This window comes from Trachemys scripta, chromosome 12 (assembly GCF_013100865.1).
Source record: "Trachemys scripta elegans isolate TJP31775 chromosome 12, CAS_Tse_1.0, whole genome shotgun sequence".
NCBI classification, from domain to species: Eukaryota; Metazoa; Chordata; order Testudines; family Emydidae; genus Trachemys; species Trachemys scripta.
This window is the reverse complement of record NC_048309.1, coordinates 8,553,202-8,574,102: the sequence shown is the minus strand read 5'-3', so window position 1 is coordinate 8,574,102 and position 20,901 is coordinate 8,553,202. Positions and strand designations below refer to the sequence as shown.

Sequence of the window (20,901 nt, the reverse complement as noted above, 5' to 3'; positions counted from 1 at the left end):
TCTGTCAGAGATGCACACTTTGTTAGCTTTATCAGGTGTCCAGTTAACCAAGGTGACAATGCTTCTGGCCAAGAGTAGAGGGATAAAGAAAATAGATTACCTCTTAAGTTGGATGGAAAGAGAAATTTCCCTTGGGCAAAAAAGATTCTGAAGCAAAATTATTTTATCCTCTGCGAAGAAGAACAATTATTTTGTCTGCTGTGCCCGTGAAAATGATGAAGAGGATTATTTTGAAAAAGGAATATTTGAGAGAGAGCCTATGTCGCTTCAGTGTTTTCGATATTTTTTCAATGCTGCTGGGTCATTTTAATAGCTCAGTTGATATAATTCACAAGCTAACCCCTTTGATGGAAAAATTATGATGTCTAGTACAAGACACTCTGAACCAAAAAAAAAATGACTGTGTCTCCCATAATAATGACATATGTGACCCATAATACATAACAAATATATCCTATAAGTATATTTAGACTAGAAATTTCAGGAAATCTTTAAAAGGCTGCCGTGAAGTGACTGGTATCACTTCCCCAAAAAACTTTAATTTCTAGCACCTGGAATCAATGAGAACTTCTTTTAATCTCATTCATGGGAGTCTCTTTTCTGGAAGGCAAGAGACCTAGGCATAACCAAACAACCACAGCCAAATTAAGGGTTCATAAATGATTAATAGATATAATAAGCCCATTACAGGCAGGAGCAGTATATGACACAACAAATCCTGCATCTTAGCATGGGGTTAGACTAGATGAAATTTGCGGTCCCTTCTAATCCCATGGTTCTGTGATTCTATGTTTTAAATGGGGGTAAACACATCAGAAGAAGGTATTTATAGATCATTATAAGCCATGGTTATAAACAAACTTTTGACCTATTGGACTTTTAAGCAATTGATAAGTGATTTATTAAACCATAGATTATGCATTTATTAACCCTGTGTAACCCATTTATAAATGTACCTTTAAATAAAGTGGTAACCCAAAACACTGTGGTGAGACCAATGTCCCAGAGTTACAGGAAGACAGAAAAGGCTTATGTGCAAGACTTCCCTATATGGGACATAACTACATCTGTTTGTGATTCTCTCTCTAAGCAATGAAGACAGAGGTCAGATCTTTAGCTGGTGTTAATCAGCATGGCTCCATTATTATTATTGTAGTTCCTAGGAGCCCCAGTCATGAACCAGGACTCCACTTGCTGCTGTACAAACTCAGAACAAAAAGACAGTCTCTGAAGAGCTTACAGTCTAAGTAGGCAACAGACATAGGGTATGGGAAGAGGTGTGACCCCCCAGAAGAGTAAGTAATGTGATGGCCGCAAGCATCATGTTAGATGCAGGATTTATTTTTCCCTTTAGGTGGGCATACTGCGGAGAGGATAGGCTAAATGGGAGGATGGGAAGGGAGATGGGACAAGGGAGGAAAGGGGGCGGGCAGGGGAGAATGGGGTAGGGGGGCGGGTGTGGAATGAAGCTCAGTGGAAGAGACTGAAGGGGGGGGGGGGGGGAAGATTCAAGCAAACAGCCTATCAGCACAGGGCAGAGAAAGTCCAGTCAAAACTAGAGAAAGTTCCCCAAAGGACCAGCAGTCCCAGCTTTGGTTGCTTCTGCCCCTACCAACGGGTGTGTCTGGCTGGCTGCCCTCTGTAGTTTTCTGTCAAGCCCCACGTGTTGGGGGAGGAGGGGAGACAGTGTGTGGACCTAGTGCCCTCAGAGGGGGGACGTCTCCTGTGCAGGTGTGATGGATTATTTCTAAAAAGGGGGGGGGGAGCATGAGGCCTTGCACCCTCCATGGCCCCACCGCTGCCTCTTCTCTTTCCCCCAAAGCCCCATCCCCCAGCCAAGCTGGAGCCAGGCCAGGGAGCCCGGGCCCCTCCACCTGCCCAGGATGTGGGTGGGGGCTGAGTGCAGCCCCAGGTCCCCCGCCCAGTGCAGGTGGAGGGTCCACAACTCCCCAGAACTGTCCGCATGGCTCTTACCCCAACCCGGCTCTGACTTCTGGGCTGGCCTGGGGGCGGGGCCTCAAGGGCCAAAGATCCACCGCCGGGCCATGGTAAGAGTGGACCCTCCATCTGCCTTGGGTGCGGAGCCCAGCAGGTGAGCACACGGGCCAAGGGCTGCCCTCTGGCCAGCCCAGCCCGGGCAGGTGGAGGGTCCGCAGCTCCCTACAGCTGCCAGGGCTCCTTAGGCCGCTCTTACCCAGGTCGGGCTCAAATTTCCAGCCTGGCTGGAGAGCAGGGCCTCAGGAGGAAGAGGAGGGGCAGGAAGCCGGGTCCATGGTGAAAAGTGGGAGCGTCATGGCCCCTTAGCCCTCCCTATTCTGGCACCCCTGCTACTGTGCACAGTTCTGGGACCAGGGAGATGCTGAGGGAGGAGTGGCCCTGGCTGGGCCCCATGTTTCCTCCTCCCCTGCAATATAGCAGTTCCTACTTTGGTTCCTTCTGCCCCTGCTGGCATCTATGGCTGGCTTCTCTTTGGCTCCAATGAAGTTGATTGGGCTTATGCCAATTTCTCGTAGCTGAGGGTCCTGCCAATAAGCAACAATATTACTAGAGACAGGCCTAACCTCGGATCCAGACACATCTGAACTTTGGGAAAATTTGGCTCCAGATTCAGAGTTGGGTCTGAATTTTACAGCTCAGTTCATCTCAAGGTATTATTAATACCTAATGAAGATTCTTCTTAGCTCACATAGAGTCCTGGGGCCAGATTTTCAGTTGGTATAAATCCATTTGAGATCAGTGGAACTACACTGATCTACACCAGGTAAAGATCTGGCCCCTGGTTTTTAGCATGTAACATATTGGGTTATCTTCTGTGTGCCACAGGCTAGCAGTTCAGCTGTGCTGACTATGTATGATATATGCAGCTCCATTTCTTTACAGCCCCACATGGAGCTAAATCTTTTTGGCATCTCTGTTAGCATCACATGCTGTCCATGTTTATTTTATTTCTAAATAACCTAAAAGCCAATAAAAAAAATCTTCCTGAGAATTAGGGAGGACACATGCCAGAGTTCTGTTTCATTAACTCCCATGTTTTCCATGTATACTTTCTTTTGTATAATTATCCTGATTGCGTCAAGATTGCTCTTTCTAAAGCACTCATCTTTTAATTCTCCACATTAGGAAGCATTTGCCTGATGAAACCCACCTTTTTTCCGAGATGAACCATATCAGTTTTTAATTATTTTGGTAGTTCTGAAGCAGAACTCGCTTGTCAGCTTTTAATATTTCTCTTGAGCTTCAGAGGGATGGATTTTCCAAGGCTCTGATTCGTTGCAGCAGTACTTTCTCTGTTACACGGATGTCTGTGTGTCTCAGTTTTTAAACAGTGCCAAATAACTTTCAGGAGATATCAGTGTTTAACATGGATCACTTCTCTTGACCCTGGTCAACCTGAGTTCCCATCAGCTCTCTGTGTTGTAGGTGATGACTCTCTGATTGCACTCATGGGCAAATCAGTACCTCCTGGTGCTTTTCTGATTATTTCAGATGCCAGAACTTCCTATCAAAACTGCAGTCAGTAGTGATGGGCAAACAGACTGGTTGGTCTCTCATATATTTTCAAGCTTTGTTAACAAAACACCATCACCATAAAACCTAATATTTAGCAGTCAGGCAACAATATTCAATTAACATGCTTCGTTTATATGCCTGTTTTTAAATACAGATATAGCTTGGAATAGTCTCAACCAGCACTTTGCTTCCATTAACACTTTTATGAACTATCATTCAGTCAGAGATGCCTGGACAAGGGGAGATTGGTTACAGGGTGAGACAGGAATCGTTTAGACTGTGTGGGAGACAAAAATTATTTACAGTGTTGTAGCCATGTTGGTCCCAGGTTATTACAGAAACAAGGGGGATGAGGGAATATCTTTTATTGGACCAACTTCTATTGGTGAAAAAGAAAAACTTGCAAGCTTACATCGAGCTCTTCTTTGGGTCTGTGTACCTTGAAAGCTTGTCTTTTGCACCAACAGAAGTTGGTATAATAAAAGATATTACCTCACCCCCCTGTCTCTGGGAGACAAAAAAACAAGGAATTTGACCCAGAGAAATCAGTACTAATTTCAATAATATTTTGAACCATGTTTACAAAAGCGTATGTGTAATTCTGGTCATTTGTGCCATAATAACTTGATGTTTAATCATGATAAAGTGTGTGCAAATTAGGCACAGAATTGTATTCCTAATTTTTTAAAAGATCTGTCACTTACTGATTATACATATTTATATTAATTGTATTAGTGCAGAAGTAGTATTTATATTTAACACATTTCACTATGTTGACTTTGACTAACTACCTTCAGATAGCACCAGCATCCAGTGTCATCAATAATCATGATGCTGAAGCATTTGTATGCCAACAGCTACATTTGCTCTAGAAATTGTCTCTGGAAAAAACACAGAGACCAGTGGTAGCTGCTGCCTAAGTATGTTAATGAAGACTGTCATACTTTTAAAAATATTTGTTCAAGGGGACTGGCCAGCTCTTTGGCTGATACAAAATGGAACTGTAACTAATTCCACCGCAGAGGATCTGGACCACTAGACTTTATTTATATTTATGAATCCTACACAATGGCTGTTGGATTCCAACATTTTCCATTGTTCCTATTTATTCTTTCTCTAACCTTCAGCCAACACCATGCTCTCCACTTTGTGATAACTTTAATGTTTAATGTGAACTTTAATAAACAGTTACTAAATATCCCTCCAAACACCCAATTGAAATTCCACCTGATGGTCTCCCATGTAATGTTTTTGTGTGCTCCCACCTTCTCTTCTACCCAAGGCTGTGGTAACTGGCCTTTCAAACAATGGTTTCTCCAGTTCTGGAAGACGTTAGTCCCATCCTGAATCTGTGTGTGCTCCGTTCCAGTTGTCAGAAGTAAACCTGATGGTTGTTTAGTCACCTTCTTCGCCCTGCCCCCCTGAACAGCTCACATACTATGAAAAAGCACTTAAGTGTATCAATTTCTAATCCCATCCGTTGTCTTATCACAACATCCATCGTGTAGCAGATGGAACTTGATTGCTGCCCTGCCCGCTGAGCACTGTGTGAGACTAAATCATGCATACTGAATAAATAAGTCATAGTCATATATACTTGTGGAGCAAGAAAATGTAAAATATGCTGGGCTTCATGATGATGTGGTATGTTTGTGTTTCCCATTTTGAGAGCTCCACACTAGTTCGAGGGTGGAGGGTGGGAGGGATTGCAGGACAGAAGAGAAGATGAAAGAGGGCAAGGAAAGCTCCCTAATATCTGCTCCACCCTGTCCCTCCTTTAAACATGCCTCAAAGCCGCAGGTGACCCCTTGAAAGCCACCTGCCTTCCCTCCCTGCTCCTGCAAAGAACTCTAATGTAGCCAGTCCCAGGAGTCACTCTTGTTGTGCATTGTTATAGACTCAGACAGCAGCCTGCTAGACTGAGCGTCTCTTTCCCAGGGAGTTCATGTCAACGGTAGTTGACGCTAGCAGATGGTCCTGACCCCCAGGTAAGGAGCATGTAGCCTACAAAAGGATATGGAGGAAGGTCATTGCCAGGTGAGAACAACCAAAAGAGCACAGAAAGAATAAAAAAATACACAAAAAAGGACAAGGAAAACAGGCAAAAAGGAGGGGGAGAGAGAGAAAAAAATGGTCAGAAAGGAGGCAGTAACAACCACACAAGGGAGACAACACAAGAGGAGCTGTGAGGGCACTCAGTCACCAATGCAAACCGGAAGGGTGTGGGGGGGATCAGCGTTGGGACTGTGATGCTCTGTGTTTGGATTGCATGTTAAATCAAAGGGTGCGTATCACCAAATTCAATCCACCAGGGTGCAAGTCTTAGCTCAGCTGTCCATACTCTCAAGTACTGTTCTCACCTTCAGAATTCAGGTTTGAGGCTCTAATGCTGATGTTACCATGGAGCAGGGGAGCCTCATGCGTGTGTATCACTGCAGGTTTAGGGAGATAACTACCGTCTTGCTTATTGAATTTTTTTCTTGAGTGAATCAGTAACATATGCATATGTACACGGGCATGTGTGTGTGACAAGCAGATAGACATGCAGTGCTGAGAAATTACTTACTCCTGGAGATTTCAAACAAGAGCTATCAAATGTAATTAAAATTTGGGGGGGATGGGGAGCCAGATCTGAAAGAGAAAGATATCGGCTTTGCACTCTGCTTTATCTCTGAATAGAGCTGTTTCCGCTCCTGAAAATGCAGCAAGAAGGAGTCCAGTGAGGCTTCAGTTTGAAGATAATAACTTTAATTTTAGCTCAGAATTACTTTTTTTCAAAGACAATCTGACCTTTGACTTGTAAAAGTTATTGAATTGCTACATCTGACATAATGAAGGATAGCTCTGCTGACACAAGTCAGAGCAGTTTATACGTAGGCATGAAATGCAAATATTAAGAGCACTAAGAATCAGGAAACACAAATGAGATAGTCTGTATTAAAAATGAAGTCAGCCTTTTTAATGTTTAAAAAAATGTGATTTTTAACCTTTTTTTTTTTTTTTTTAAATGTCCACCCTCAGTCTGTGTGGCAGATTGCTCTCTTCTCTGGATTAAATCTCAGTCCAGCCTATCAACTATAGCGTGATTATATTTGTTAAACCTTCTTGGAAAACATACACAAAGGGGTAAAATCCCATCAATCATAGTCTCGGCAAAAGTGAAAGACTGAAATCAATATTAATACAATTAGCACCCTTACGTGCTAGGCATCAGAACGACAAACGTTCTTTGACACATTGGGCCTGAATTTTAGAAGTGCTGAGTGTCTGCAGCTACAATTGACGTGAATGGGAACTGGAGATACCAACACGTCTCAACATTGAGGCCATTATACATTAGGAATCTTGTAGGGAAAAGCATGATAGCAGGTGGTATAATATGAGGAATTCACTAAGGGCCGATTGGGCAAGCCTACTTGTGTATCTGGTGTTAAAGTGACAGTCCTGTTTTTCTAGACAGCAGTTTCACCAAACTCCTTTTATGTGGCGTTTTCATTCTTCATTCATCAGTATTTCAGAATCTGCCCCTGAGGTTTTGAAAACTGTCCCTGATTTTTATGTCAGTGCAGGGTTTCAGCAGTGCTCACTGGTACTGAAATATGGGAAAGTGACAAAATTAAAGCTGCAAAACTCTCCCAGAGCCAGATGTCTCTCCATTGGTCAACTTAATTCAGGCACAATACAAGACTTTCATAGCCAGTCCTTCTTCCAAGCCAGCTTTGATAAATACCTTCAGCACATGACCCATTTAGAGCAGCCATCTGTTCCATATAATGAAGGAGCTATCCATTTTTTCTCACCTGATTACTGATTGTTCCAGAGTATTGTTGATTGCTTTGCTTTATTAATTACTCATTTTGACATGCTATATCTGTCCCTTTTATTCTGAAAACTGATGGTCTCAGTTTCCAGCATTATTATCAATAGTTAGTCCTAATAAGATGGGGTCCTAGTGCCATTTTAATTGAGAACTCAGCAGTACAATGCTGGCTATTATAATGTTGCATCATTGATGCTGTAGTTAATGTTGAGATAGGCTTCCCATTCTTAATTATACATGGGTCTCCCCTTTGGAGAAATTGAATAAGTACTGGGCAGAGACCATCTTTTTGTTCAGTGTTTGGCGCCTAGGACCATGGTTGCTGTACATAACTGGTGCTCTTAGGTGCTACAGAATACAAATAATAATAATAGTATCAACAATTATGAGATCTCTTTACTTATTAATTACCACAGGTCATTGTGGCCACAAAGCAATGTGAGATTCCATGGTACATTGCTGAAGTTCTTGTGACCAGTGGAAAATAAACCCATGTCATCATGGCATTAATAATAGTAAGCAAAACTTAGTCTTTGGAGATTGCCAGGCAATAATTACTACTTTTCTTAAACTACTTAAAAGTAGTGATTTGTTAGCCGTGGAGAAAATGTTTCTTTTAGCTTATAAAATTATTTGTTTCTATTTACTATTATTATTTGAAAATGATTTTTAATATTGGGCCCTGTTGTGAAACATTATGTATCCTGTAGTGCCTAGATGAAAACCAGATATCTGGTTTCTACTGGAAAAATGACATTCCTATAGTTTAATTTTTGGAAAGAATTTAAATGCTGAAGTCAACGCTGACAAAACTCTTTTATCCAATGAATTCTGTCACTGACATTATGCTTCCACTGTGTTTATTTCCAGCTGAGGGCACATGCAGTGGATATGAATGGAAACAAGGTGGAGAACCCCATTGACCTCTACATCTATGTGATTGATATGAATGACAACAGGCCTGAGTTTATAAACCAAGTCTATAATGGATCTGTTGATGAAGGATCTAAACCAGGTAGAGTTGGAAGAGCTCTTATGATAAGTCTAAATCTTCATATATAAAGCACAAATTGGTTTGCTCACACGTTTCATGACTCCTCTTGATGCTCAGGGGTTGTTGTTTTTTGTAAAAGCTTGGTGAAAACTTGAACAGTTTAGCTGAATTACCATAAACGTTGAAGGGGGGGAGGTGTAGAGTTGAATAAAATGGGAGCTGCATCCAAATCACACTACTTGGAAGTTTTATTTGCAAAAGCAACTGCATCCGAAGAAGTAGGCTGTAGCCCACGAAAGCTTATGCTCTAATAAATTGGTTAGTCTCTAAGGTGCCAGAAGTACTCCTGTTCTTTTTGCGGATAAAGACTAACACGGCGGCTACTCTGAAACCTGCTGAAGCTTTGTAAAATCAAACCTGGTGTTGCCTGTCTCGAATGTTTGTTACATTTACAGTGTTCTACAGTAGCATGTAATCAGTAAAGTAATGATAGAATCCTAAAAAGAAAAGCAAACCCTGCAATGATCTTGACTTTTACCTGACTGTATGCTTGAAATACTGTATATCTGGCTGACTGAAATGTAATCCAGTCATTTGTAAACTCAGTATTTACCATCCACTCAGAGTCCAGTAAGGTCTGTGTCCCAAGTTGTGGAAAAACAACTTATTCATACGGGACCTGATCCAAAAATCGTTGTAGTAAATTACAAGGTTCCCACTGACTTCATGGTGTCTGCTCTCGTGCCATGTTTTTTCTGCCGATCGTGAATTATGCCGAGATCTGAGACCAGATTTTCAAAAAAATTAAGTGTGCAAATTCTCATGCAAAATCAGTGAGTACCTAATTTGTGCATACAGTTGAGGTAATGGTGCAAGCATTAGCACATTTAAGAAGTCTTCGGAAAAATTTAGCCTTTTTTAACATTTCCCTTCCAAATATACTGTTGATTCATCATTGGGGGTAGAGCATAAGTAGGCAATTTACAATATGGTAAATGGTTTGCTTTAGCTTATTCCTGAATATAACTAATATGAATGTATTCATTATTTAATGAAGAAGTGGAGACTGTGTTGTGAAAACTATTGCCACTATTTTTAGGTAAACTGCTATAAAATACAATGCTCCTAAAGCCTTAATGAGATTCCCCCCCTCCCCCCCCCCCAGGATAAATTTATCTTCAGTTGTTTACAGGTAGAAGGGTTAAACATCACATGACTTTTGGTTTGTGTCAGCAAACATTTATCATTACTTCTCTGCTGCCTGAGGTAGTTGTCATAGAGAAGTCTCCTGAGGCCACTATTTTTAACGAGGTGACTTGCAATCCTGATTGATTGTCTTTCAGCAGTGTGAAGAATGGCTCTTGTGGTGACATGTCGTGGGGACAAAGTGTGACATTATTTCTTGAGGAAAGAACATGACATAGCTTCCCTCTTGGTATGTTTGAGGTAGAGATGCACCAAAGCTTCAAAGTTCTCATCCAGATTCTGATCCTCAGAGTTGGGCTGTAAAGAAACTGAACTGATCATTCTAATGACTCTTTCACAGAGAAGTTTTTTTCCCCCTCTGTTACACTAAGGCCACACTGGGGCTTCCACATACAAGTTATCAAGATCTGAAGTGCTGATTGAAATAAGCCATGATGCTCATGACATTTCCATAACAAATCAGACTTCCCACATCTTATTCTAAAACAAATCAATATTGAAAGTGTTCCCAAATGTTTAACTAGCTCCGCTCATTAGGATGAGGGAAGGAGTAAATTGCAGCCCTTTCTTGTTTGAAATCCAGATAAGCCTATAAGCCATTAAATCAGAATAGGACTACAAAATACTTGTGCCTCTGTTATACCAGTGATTTTTGGTATTCTGCATCCCAGTCCAGTGTGTCTGCCTTTAAGGCAGGTAAATGGGAAGCAGTCTGTTTTATTCAAAAGCAATTACATTTGCCTTTGATGTATTTGTTTTCCCTCCTTTCTTGTTTAATCAGTATTTTTTTAAAGGTTTATAATAGTTATTGAATTTCTGTTCTTTGCCTCTGTAAACCTGTCTGGGGACTTGGGTGTCTGATGCCCTCTTTCTGCGAAACATGTCAATAATTGTGAGATTATGTCTTTGAGATAATGATGGAGCGGTTGTAGAGTTAGGTTGTGGAACCTGTGCACTCCTCACCCACTTCAAATTAGGACATCACTGTTTTCTTTGGAGATATATATAGCTAAAATGAAGTACACCACATATTTAGCTAAGCATGAAGCTCCCAGAGACTTGGAAACATCCTTTTCCACTCGAGTTATATCAGGAAATTACAGTAATAAGAGGGTACCACACTAGGTCTTTGTACAATGCAAAAAAACTGCAGCCAGGATTCCTAATTATTCATCACAACGATCGACAAATGAAAGGTATAACAAATATTCCTACAGAAAACAAAAGGCAAAATGTGCTCACTATTGATTCAGCAATTTATTACATTATAGGTTTAGTTCTGCTTCAAGCAAGCTGAAAAAAAACCTCTTATGTGATATAGCAGATCCGCATTCATTGCCATAAAAGGCACATTTCACTCCTATTGAACTGCTCCTTGGGACTTTGACTATTCATCTCTGACTAGCCCCTTGATTACTCTTTCTGATACTTGCTATGCGTCCATGTACAGTGGTCAATATTGTAAAGACTATATTTATTCAATTACCACATTATAGAGGAATGCCACCGGTATGTTCAAGTATTTTAACTTAGGAAAGTAACTGTAGTATCCTGGATAAACGTTGACTTTAATAGCAATCACAACCATGGGCCAAAGTCCTGTTGAACGTAGTGGAAATTTTGCCCAAGTGAAAATAGTAAAGAACTCAAGATCTGACCCATGGAAATTTCCCAGAGAGAATCAAATATATGCAGATGAGCAAAGCACAGTGACCTTGAGATACAAGGGAAAGCCCCTGTGAGGCTGATTAACAGGATCACTAGAGCGGATCACCTCTGAAGTAAACAACAAAGAACTCTGTTGTGCCATTACAGCACATCCCTGAGTAAGGGGCAGAGTGGAGCTGCCCCAGCCCAGGGGGAGCTGCAGAAGGGATTGTGCCTCAAGCATACACAGCATACACAGAGTTGCAAAGTGCAGCATGCTCCCTTCTCAACAGCCAGCAAGCTCCAGTGAGCAGAGTGAGGAGGAGCTAGCGTTTTGCTTACTCCCTGTCCCTTTGGGGTGGCTATTGCTCCTGGGGAGACAAGCAGGAGGCAGAGCCGGCTCCAGGCACCAGCCTGGCAAGCAGGTGCTTGGGGCGGCAGGTCCAGCTATTAGGCAGCAATTTGGCGGACGGTCCCTCACTTCCGCTTGGAGCGAAGGACCTCCCGCCAAATTGCCGCCGCAGATCGCGATTGCGGGGTTTTTTTTTTTTTTTTTGGCTGCTTGGGGCGGCCAAAACCCTGGAGCTGGCCCTGGCAGGAGGAAACATCTCGTATGGTCAGGAGAGCTCAGGCACCGCAAACTGTGCCTGGCCTTTGCTGTGAGTGGTGGAGGTCCAGTCAAAAGATGGCCTGAAGAGTTCTGTGCCAAGGATCCAAAAGAAGGTGCTGAGCTTCAAGATGATGGGAATGCAGATGGGTGGGTGGACTACAAGTGTGCAATGTGGCTAGTTCACTCTGTCTGCCTAGCTTCCCTGCGTGTCACCCCAGGTGTAAGATGGATTCACTTCCTAAAAACATAGCAATAGCCTTCCTTGGACATCTAGACTGACCAAGAACCAGGAGAAGGCTGGTGCAGAAGGATGGACAGACTTATTCAAAGACGGTCCAAACTCATTTTTGTTGAACAGGCCTTAATGGAATGCATGGCACTCCGAGTCCAACAGACTGCCCAGGTTTCCAGAGAATATACTGTCTAAGGGTGCCAGCCACCATTGTAATCAAACCTGGACAGGAATGCTGACCAGAGCTCATGTATTATTAATTATAATCTATTATTATCATTGAGTACGATTCTGCTCTCCTTTAATTGAATAGCACCATATGCCATGAGTAGTCCCTTTGAAATTAATGGGATTGCCCCTTGCAGAGTAATGTACTACTCTGTATGAATAGGGGTGTCACTCTCTGGTCCTTGTACAATTCCCAAGTGTGTGCTAGATGCTGTATTGAAATGTATCTCTTTTCCCTTCTTTGATACTCTGCAATAAATTCTTCCTTGCTGTTTCTAGTTTATTTAGTCTAAGGGTATGCAGATGAACCCTTTAGTTTTTAAAATGCAGGGCCTTCCAAACAAACACAGAACATGAATAGTTATGTGTGATATTTTTCCCCACAGAATCAGCTCCCCCCGCACACACACACACAGACACTCAAGTTGTTTTTGATTTAATGCACCACTGTTTGAAAGTATATCTTAAAAGGCCATGTTTTACTCACATTGAATAATGTTCTGCTTCTTTGAACTTTGCCTCTATGTGAAGAACACAGCTAAGTTTAAAAAATGCTGCTGCAAGCTAGCGCTGAAATTCCCCTGGTCCCTCCGGCAGCCTTAATCAGCGAAGTTCTAGTTCCCTCATAACTGTAGAACTTTCCTTTCAAGAGCTGATAAAGCTGTATGGATTGCACAGCTTCTTTTCTGAATGTAGTACGTGCTGCATGAATTCTCTTGTACCTTTAAAACTTATTTCTATGAATCAGGGCAAACTAGCTTACTGGGTAATAGCCAGGGGAAAAAATTCTTCTTCTTCTTCTTACCATGCTTCACAGAATCCTCTTGCAAATATTTTTACCAGTTACTGCCTGACACAAACTTTAGCTACTAGAGTTTTACAGCAGTGCTTGTACAGGATTGCGGGATCCTAGGGATATCTTGTGAGAGTAATGTTGGCTGGGAATTGGATTTTCCATTTCATGGGAAATTCTGTGAGTTTGAATTTTTTTCCCTTCCAAAATAGAATGAAAACAAAACAAAAAAATTGAAATTTCCCACGAAATGGAATTGTGGCAAAAGTTTAGCTTCAGTGTGATCAGAATGTTGTGTTTTGATAAAATCTAAATGTTTTGTTCCAATTTTGACTTTACATATTATATTATATTATAATAATTGAAATGAAAAGATGTTTTGAAATGGGAAATCAAAACATTCTGCTCCAAAAAGGTCTAACAAGTACCAACCTTATCCGAATGCTTCGCTCCAGCAGCTTTTTGTTTTTGTTTTTCCAAAATGAAATGTTGTCAAAATTTTGTAAAAAAGTTTTACTTTTGATAAATTGGCATTTTCCTCTGGAAGAACCATCAGTTGGAAGATTTCCTACTAGCTCTATGTGGGAGGCATTTTAATATTAACCCATCCCTTATCTCCACCCCTACCTACGGCCTTGGTGAAATACTGGACCCTCTGAAGTCCATAGCAAAACTCCTATTGACTTCAGTGATGCCAGAATTTCACCTCACCCTGTTTTTCATTTGATTTTTTAGCACATTGTTAAACTGAAGGGCAGAATTGATACCAGTTTCTTATTCCTGAATGAACTGGAAGAAGCTCTAAGCATCATGGGTAAACCTTCAAAGAAACGGAACATTATAGTTGATACTCCTTAAGTGAAAAATGTTGTAATTAAAATTTGCTGCCTCCCCCTAACTCCATGCAATTCTGATAATGTGATTCTTGATATTGATGTCACCTAAAAAATTAAATACCTGAGAGCAAAATCTACATGTAGAAAATTGAGTTAAAGAAATCTCATAAAAATAAATATTCTATATAATAGCAGGGATTTTTTTAAAGCAGCTTATGCTATTAGTGCCCCAGTTGTTTGTTTATTTATTTTATTTCTATGCTAGCAGAGATTCCCTTGAGAGATTAACACCATGGACTAATGCACAGATGGGGCGAGATACTTGAAAGTCATCTGAATATTAAGAATTTAAATCTTTAGCCTCAGTGATTTGAACAGAAAAGCCAATTATGGGGCTGAATTAGTTTTCAAATTAAACTGCAATTTAAGACTTGTGAAATTAATCCTTTAAGGCATAGAGTTGCATTTATACATAGACTTGTATGAAGCACTGAGGTTCTGAATTCCTGGCTCTTTCCTCTCATTACCTGATAGTACAGTTAGCAAAGAGATGCTCATCATCCTGAAGGTTGTATTTCCACTTAAATTACAAGTGGGGGGAGTGCCGTAGGTGGTAAAATTGTTTGAGAGAGGAAATGAAAATGGCAAAGGTAAAGTTCCAGAGTCAGTGGCAATAAGAACCATCATTTTTAAATGCTGGCAGGAGACAGTAAGTGAAAAACACTTCCTTCCCTTTTGAATTTGAATTAATCCAAAAACACTATGTTGAAGCTAATAATCGCAACTTTAATACAGTCAGTGTTGTTTTACAAGCTTGGAGGCAAATAATTTTCATTATTCTTTATTTAAGGCCTTGATTCAGCAAGGCACTTAAACATGTGCTTAAATCTCACTTAAGCCAATCGGACTTGCTTAAGGAATTTGCTGAATGAGGATAAACTTAACTATGTGCTTAAAGTTAAGCACGTCTACAAGTGCTTTGTCCTATCAGAGCCTTAGTAAATGAAGCGTATTCAGAAAAATACAAGTCAAAGACATCATAACATACTCATGAACTGGAAACAGTGAGTTACCACTTACCACATCCCAACATCAATGTGTATATGTGACTATGTAGGGCCAGGTCTTCATCATATGTAAATTGATATAGCTATATTGATTTCAGTGGAACTACAGTGATTGACACAACTGAGGATCTGATCCACAGTGAAAGAGAGACTTATACTTGAAACTGTATGTCAAAGCGCATGTGTGGGGTGAGTGGGTGTAGCCCCAGAAATATGATGAAAGTATCTCAAACATATAAGCTGCTTCTTTCACTCTTGAAATTGTGGAGTATTATTCTCGTTAGTTTTGGACAAAATTAATGATACCTGTACCCTTAAAAATCTAAGCCTTTTCTCTACCAAATGAAAAAGGAGACCTAAAATGGATGCAATTTAGGTGTCACACAGCAAGAGAAGAATCTGCCTCTCTCAACATGACCCAGATTTACTCACTTCAGTCATTATTACCATTCACGATCAAATTCCACATTACTATGTATACAGTGAAATCTTGTGGGGGATCCTACCCTGCGTGAGAGTGTGTTTTTCTAATTGCATTTTCTTCCTAATCAGCACTAGAGCTAGGAAAGCATAGAAATAGCAAGAATATCATTGTCCTTAAAGGGATAACACTTAAAAACTCATCTGATTGCCTTATTAGCACAATATGACTCAGCAGTTTTTTCAGTCTTACCAGATGCATTATCACTATGTTCATCATACAGCCCATTTAAATATCTTAATGCTGCCTCAGTCTGTTCAGTTTGGATAGAGGCTAATTTCATCCTTGCATTTTGTAAACTATTAAAAATGGCTTCATCCGACCCACTCTCTTCTCTCTCTGACACGTTGCACCTAAATTTAGGACAGACAATATCTTCTTTCAAGTCTTTTGCTCAGCCAAGCACCATTCTGAGATAAGAAAGTTCTCCTATGCAACCACATTTTACTGCTTTCTGTTTTGTGTCAAAACTGGGTAGTTGTGAAATAGTTTGCTTACTTATTTTTTAGTATAGAAACAGCCAGTCCCAGTAGCCATGCAGTGAATTATAGGGCTCAAGAAGAAAAAAATCCACATCCAAAAACTCTGATACTTTTCCCTTCAAAGAAAATGGCCAAGTTGATATAAAGAAAAATTGGTTGAAATAGTCTTCTGAGACCAGTCTGGAAATAAATTATAGCAATGCAGTAGCCCATCCACTGCAATGTTTTTACCAAACAACCACAAATAATGTGCCATATACCTATGGGAAAACATAATCAAGACACATTGTTTAAAAGAATAAAAACAAATAAGTTGATAGCAGTGTAGAGTTGTGAAGCATCATGCTAATCAGGCTATAACTATTCTTCCAGGGGTCCTCCAGCAAGTAGTTAATAGTCAAAAACAATCAAGAATCTGGTCCTTTGTTGAATCTGCCGTTGGTTTTGTGTGTATGTGTGTGTGTGTGTGTGTGTGTGTGTGTGTGTGTACTGACTGTGTGTCTGTAACATATTGTGCAAGAAAACTATGCACAATCTACACAGTTTCCCCTTGTAGACTAAAGGACAAATTTTCTGCTGACCTAACTGCATTGAAGTCAGTGAACTTTGGCCCTACCTGTTCACCTAGCATCACCAAGTCTTATCAGACTACAGCAAATGAAAATATCTAAATACAATTGAAAGGATGGAACAGGTGTCAAGCACATCTTGCATCTTTTCTGGAGACATCCTGTGCAGCTGCTGTGACAGATCCAGCAGTTTCCTTCAATATCCTTATTGTCTTAAGTTTGTCTCTTTGGGTCTACTGTACTAAATGCAAAGTTTATATATTATTCTGGGCCAGGATTGTATGCAACTTCTCTAGGGGAGAGATGTGATGAGAAGCCTGAACGAACAAAGGACTATATCGAACAATGTGCCAGACAAGAATGGTCTTTTCAGACAATACATGTGTTCCTGGAAAATACCTAAGGAGAGGTTAACGCATATCTCTCACCTCTGGTTATGCAAAAATCCAGTCTTTTGAAACTATGCCCTGAGGAGACTGTTTTTGTCTGCTGATCACCTATTACATGAGACCAATCTCATAAACCTAAGCTGTATAAAGAAAAGACTATCTATTCATTGGTGTGCCGTTTCTGAGCTAAAGCTGTGAAAGCTTGTAACCACAGAAAACTCCTTTGTGTGGTTTGAAGGACTGACTCCTACCAGAGCCCTTGTTGGAACTGGGAGGTGATCTCTGGTAAGCTTATTAGTATGTTAGTAGGTTTTTTAATATGTTTTCTCCATAATGCTTTCACTTTAAGAATAAATGTGCTTGCTTATAAAGAGATGTGTGGTAACCTGTGATTGCTGGCAATTACAGCTGTTCATTACCTTTGGTGAGAAAGTAAAGCACACACACTGGCTTGTTTAGGCAGTCTGGCTTGCTGAGAATATGACAGTGTAGGTATTGAACAGTGCAGGTTGGGAAAAACTACAGTCAGGAGCAAGAGAGATATGGGTCTCTGCTCAAGAGAGTTGACAGCTGAGGATCTGGGGCCCTAGAGTGGGAGCCCTTGCTGGACCATGGAGGGAAAACATTGGTGCAGTTGCCCTGATACATTCTTCCAGTTCCCAATCTGGTGTATATTAAGTACCATCATTGTATATTTTGTTTCTTTAGTTGCATTAATGGCCTCTCTCATAACTCAATTCTACAGAGTAATGTGGATAGATTTTCTGCTGTGCACTTTAATGTCCACTCTGTCATGAAAAAAAGTCTAACATTTTTTTATTCTATTTTGGAAATTATGAAACTATATTTTATAATTGTATAGACCACTTTCTCAGTGAAAATTCAAGATACACAATGGTATTGTGCAGTGTGTGTGGAGGCCCAGATTTTGTAAAGAAATGTCTGCATAATTTCACTATTTGCATATGCATTTGCCATCGGACATCTGTCTTTCTGTTTGCATGCACAGTTATAGCTGTGCAATATGTGCATGTGCAAATGAGGCATGCAAATACATTCATGCTTTTATGCAAATTGTGTTGGTTGCATATTTTGTCCTAAATCTCTCTTATTCCACTTTTTGAGTTTACTGTGAGAAGCAAGCGGTTCCATTTACTAAACTGCCTCATAAGCTGAGGCTCATCCGTTTGTACTGAAGTCGGTTTTGTCTTTCTTCGAGTTTTACTTCATATAACTTTCAGTCTCACCAGGCTGCAGACTACATTCCCAAATCATACAAGAGTTAACCTCAAATCTGGCTATACCTCTGTGTGATTTGTACTCAGTGCATTCATTAGTTTTCTTTCCCAAGATGTTTATTTTGTTCTTCCGTTCCAGATGACAGCACCCTTTCTGATTTTTTCAATCATCTCTCTAAACCCACTTGTTCTCTTTATTCACATTAGGTTGTCTCTTTGTGCCTTGTTTGAGGTTGACAATCTGATGTCTCCAGTAATTAGGGAGTGACATCGTCTGTGAATTAGGTTAATTGCTTGAAAGGTCAAAATATGCCATTGATTACAAAAAAAAAATGGTAAAAGAGCATGCCAGGAGCTATCAGCTACTCCCCAGGGAGCGGCATCTGAAAGGAAAGTGCTGCTTCTACTTTACTTTTCTGTCTATGTGATGCAGGATACAGTTTAGATTAGACATATTTGCGATTTATTACATCTGCAACAGAATTTCAAGCATCTGTCTCATCTCCATGCCTTGCACTTGTTCATTTAGTTGACACTATTTATTTATTTTGATGACACTACTGCATAAATTTGGTGGGTCTGATTCTCATTTTGCATTTGGGGTAATGAGAATGTAAAAATGGCTTTTTATCATCTATTTAATCCATTTTTTGTGCACGGTTGAGCTTTAGTCTTAGATACTACAGCAGTTGTCTCTATGCTGGCCTCAAGTTCATATCTTCTAAATTGCCTCTTCTATCATCTTCACTACTTCTACATTTAGTAATGACAACTCTCCCTATTCTTCATTCATTACATTGATTATCCAGACAATACTTCATTGATTTGAAAATAGTTATTCTGGCATTTCAGTGGCTTCCAAGTCTTGCCTCTCCTTATTTGACTAAAATAGTAGGTTTATTTTATTTCCTTCTCACGCTCGCAGGCTATGGCTATGCACTTGTGTCTGTCGTCCTTTCCTGTGCTTAAAACTTTGAATGATCATGGTTTTAGTTTTTGCCCCCCTCATCCTTAGCTGACAAAATACAAGGAGTGAAATCCTGGCCCCATTGACATCAATGACAAGACTCCTGTTCCTTCACCCAAGAAAGTTTAGAAGGTCTCTAGTCAAAATATAATGCTTAGTTTAGCCAGGGCTATTCTGATTCTGATTTGATTTTATATATTGTTAACTCCAAGTGGAGAAAGTACTGGACTGGACTCAGGAGATCTGGGTTCTATTCCCAGCTCTTCTTCTAGATGACGTTAGGTAAGTCACTTCCCCGCTCTGTGCCTCAGTTTCCCCATCTGTAAAATGGGGATATGGTCAGTGATCTCCCTTGTAAAACACTTTGAGATCTTCTGATTAAAAAGTGCTGTATAAGAGGTATTATTATTGTTTCATATTCATATGTATGGGGTTGTTCTCGGGTTCTACAGTGCTTCATGAAGGACCTGAATTTTGGTGTATCAAACACAGCTGGTCACAGCCATAATGTGCACCATTTACAGACAAGAGTAACTCTTGCACTTATTTCAGTTGTAAAGGATCATGGTTAAAAGTGGCAAGGCCCAAAATGTCCTACCACTCCATAAGCATGTTTTCTGCTTTCAACTATTCCCTTGATGGTTTAAAAGAATATCAGCCCTCCAAAACAAGAGCTTCAGTGGACCGAAAATGCCAATGACAGATTCTCTGTGAATTGTTGTGGCTCCATTGGTGCCTTTTGTTTACATTAAGAATCTGTCCCTCAGTGTGGAGGCTGGATGAAAATCATGCTCTGGTCTGGCAAACTGGCAGAAGATTGAAATTGACAAGTTGCTTCTCAGAAAAAGAGTCTTGTCCATTTCACTTTTTGCTGGAATCAGAATGAAATCATCAAGGAGAGGAGAACAAAGGCAAAGTTCAATTTTCATATACAAATCCAAGATGGACAATGGACTGATTCAGCCTGGAACTTGAGATTTTCAGATGGTTGCTGCCTTCAACACTGAAGCAATATTTAAAAGTTATTATTGTAAATGGAGGAGAAGTATTCATATAACTGTAGAACCCAGAGAACATATTCAGGTTTGGGATCCCGTTGTGTACAAATATAGGACCAGATTTTGCCATCTTTATTCTCCAAGCCATATCTTATTCTGCAAGAGATTTTCTTGGAATGAATGGTATTGCTTGAAGAGTAAGGTACTATTCAACACGAGTAAGGGTTTGAGAATCTGACCCAGGGAGTATAAGACAGCAATTATCAGGATGCTTTTAAATGAGAAATTGTCAGTTTTAGGAGAGTATTATACAAATTTTGTGCCACTTTTAAAGCATGAACTTTCCATCAGTGATAACTTTATTCTTCTACCAAACATTGGTATGTAGAACATTCACTACATGAGCTTTGCAATTTGGGGGGGGGAGAATAAGGAGGAAGGGGAGGATTCCATCAGTTCAAAGCCATTATTAACTTGGGTTAATGAAGATCTAATGTAATATGGTCATCACTACATGTCTGCACATAATGATTCATTCCTTTTCTATGGGGAGATGATTAAATTAAGTATCTTGTAAGACAAAATTAGACTGAGAAGGTTAACCAACCTTTAATGATTCTGTAACATTTACCAGCCATTTAAAAACATAAACTGTAAGACACAGCTCAATAAAGAATTAATGCTATCACTGAAAACTGCATGGAGTTTTAGTGTGTCTGTTTCTACACAAGAACAGACACGGTGGGGGTTATTTTATGTATTTATTGCATTGGTATGAGGCATAAAGGACAGCGTGGAAGGCTTTTTGTTTTTTGATAAATGCCCCATTAG

General features: G+C 40.2%; 1 protein-coding gene across 1 annotated transcript in view; it reads left to right on the top strand.

Annotated features, from left to right (window-relative positions):
• CDH4 (cadherin 4) overlaps positions 1-20,901 on the top strand; it is a 658,708-nt gene that overhangs the window by 516,922 nt on the left and 120,885 nt on the right. The window contains exon 6 of the mRNA XM_034787039.1: positions 8,204-8,348. Within this exon, the coding sequence (XP_034642930.1) occupies positions 8,204-8,348 (145 nt within the window). The remainder of the gene's footprint in view (positions 1-8,203; positions 8,349-20,901) is intronic.